At 57.5% G+C, this 2,351-nt stretch overlaps 1 protein-coding gene across 1 annotated transcript in view; it reads left to right on the top strand.

Annotated features, from left to right (window-relative positions):
* Positions 1–2,094, top strand: part of SLC27A4 (solute carrier family 27 (fatty acid transporter), member 4) — a 5,739-nt gene extending 3,645 nt beyond the window's left edge. The window contains 8 exon segments of the mRNA XM_010024203.1: positions 1–12; positions 14–181; positions 432–558; positions 735–872; positions 1,035–1,199; positions 1,579–1,725; positions 1,938–2,033; positions 2,036–2,094. The exon segment at positions 1–12 is cut by the window's left edge and continues 48 nt beyond it. Coding sequence (XP_010022505.1) covers positions 1–12; positions 14–181; positions 432–558; positions 735–872; positions 1,035–1,199; positions 1,579–1,725; positions 1,938–2,033; positions 2,036–2,094 — 912 coding nt within the window.
* Positions 2,095–2,351: the final 257 nt, after the last annotated feature.

The following is a 2,351-nucleotide window of genomic DNA, read 5'->3' as shown; positions in this document are numbered from 1 at the left end:
GCCGCCCCGACCCCAGCCGTACCAGGAGGCGGAGCGGCAGCACCGGGTGCGCATGGCGCTGGGCAACGGGCTGCGGGCCTCCATCTGGAGGGAGTTTATGGCCCGCTTCGGCATTGCCCAGGTAGCAGAGTTCTACGGGGCCACCGAGTGCAACTGCAGCCTGGGAAACTTTGATAACAACGTAAGCCCCCACCACCTCCCCACGACCCAGAGGGTGCCCGCTGACCTGGGCAGGGTTGGAAACCCAGACAGGTTGTTTGCTCCTGGTTTCTTGCTCCCAGAGGCTTGGCGTGGGTTGCTGTCCACACAGAGGGGTTTTGGATGTTGTTGTGTGTTGCCAGCTCTCTGGTATCCTGGATGCATGTGGGCAGCGGTCTCGGGGTGGGAGAGGTGTCCTTGCTGCCCACAGCTCTGAGCTCTTTCTGTTCTAGGTTGGGTCGTGCGGCTTCAACAGCAGGATCCTACCCGGTGTGTACCCCATCGGCTTGGTGAGGGTGGATGAAGACACCATGGAGCTGATCCGGGGACCAGATGGTGTCTGTATCCGCTGCAAACCAGGTGAGGCAACTACAGGATTAAGTCTCCTCAGCCCTGTGCAGGTCTTTCCTGATGCTTCAAGACAGTTTACGTAGGTTTGAGTCTCTGCTCAGTTAAGCCCCACCAACACCATTAGACACACTTCTGGTTTGGGTGCAGGTGGTTGTTCCTCCCTTCATCCCCTTTTCTCCCTGCAGGGGAGCCGGGGCAGCTGGTGGGCCGCATTGTCAAGAGCAACCCCTTTCAGCACTTTGATGGCTACCTGAATAAGTCAGCCACCAACAAGAAAATTGCCAGGGATGTGCTTGCGAAAGGGGACACTGCCTATCTCACAGGTGAGGCAAGCAGGGCCCTCCTGGCCACTGAGAGCGAGAAGAAGAAGGTACCTGGATGGGTGTGAGGGCTGTCCCAGGCTAATGGCACTGCTCTGAGATGCACAAGGGTTGCTTCTAACCCCTCTGACACCTGATTTCTTGTTATTCCTTGCTTTCCTATAGGGGATGTCCTGGTGATGGACAAATACGGCTACATGTACTTCCGGGACCGCACCGGGGACACATTCCGCTGGAAGGGGGAGAACGTCTCCACCACTGAGGTGGAGGGGACACTGAGCCACATCCTCAACCTGACAGACGTGGTGGTTTATGGGGTGGAGATCCCAGGTAGCTGAGAGGGAAGAGCACAATCAGGGGAGGCGGGCGGGCCTCTGGCACTTGATGTGAGCGTGTCCTGCACGTCCAGCCTTGCGAGAGGCTGGAACAAGGCTCCTGTGGGGAGAGGCTACTGCAGATGTGCCTATCAGGAACCAGAGGGTTCCCTCCCTCTCTTAAGCTTTTAGTTTGGAAGGACCCTGTGGACTTTCTGGACAAGGCTGCAAGTGCCTCCTCTGGGAGGAGGTGGCCGCGGGGTGTCGCTGATAGCCTTAGCCACAGGGTGGTGACACAACTGGATGTGCCAGCGGCCTTGTTGGTACAGGGTAGATGGAGATGATGCTCTAAGAATGGTGTGTCTGTGTGTTCTCCCTTCTTCTGTGCCTGTTAGGGATTGAAGGGAAGGCAGGAATGGCAGCCATCGCCGACCCAGAGAACTCCTGTGACCTAGAAGGCTTTGCCAGCAAGCTGAAAAAGGCGCTGCCGCTGTATGCACGTCCCGTCTTCCTGCGGTTCCTGGACAAAGTCTCCAAGACAAGTGAGCCACAGCGTGTGCACTCACACTGGACATGGAGCTGGGGGGAGCCTGGGAGGGGAAGCTGGTTACGGAGACCAGTATGTGTGGTAGGGTCAGGAGGGAGAGCCCCTATCCAGTTCCTCTGGTGGTTTGGAGTCGTGGAGGCGCAAGGCTGGGTTTGATGAGCGTGTCCAGCCAGTGACTCCTCATTCCTTCTTCTCTCCCCGTTCCAGGCACTTACAAGTTCCAGAAGGTGGAGCTGCGGAAGCAGGGCTTTGACCCCGCGGTGGTGAAGGACAGGTTGTACTTCCTGGACTCCAGGCAAGGCGCACCCTGCCGCTGGACCAGGCAGCGTTCGACAGGATCCAGTCGGGACAGCAGAAGATGTAACTGGTGGGGCTCAAGCAAGGCACCTCCCCGAATCCTGCTGGGGAGAGGGGGGCAAGGCAGGCACAGGGGAAGGAAAGGTTCGAGGAGTGCTATAAAGGCATGCTAGAGATTTTATTTGACGTGTTTTACAGATAATGGTTTTGGGGGAACACAGGGGGACCGAGGGGAGGGGGATGGTTACATACCAAAGCATAGACTCATTATGGCTTTATTTTCTACTTGGTACAGCGGTGGTGGTCCCATGCCATGGGAGGGGC

This window comes from Nestor notabilis, unplaced genomic scaffold, assembly GCF_000696875.1.
Source record: "Nestor notabilis isolate BGI_N333 unplaced genomic scaffold, ASM69687v1 scaffold25731, whole genome shotgun sequence".
NCBI classification, from domain to species: Eukaryota; Metazoa; Chordata; class Aves; order Psittaciformes; family Psittacidae; genus Nestor; species Nestor notabilis.
Note: the sequence above shows the minus strand (reverse complement) of the source record. Positions and strands in the feature narration are given on the sequence as shown.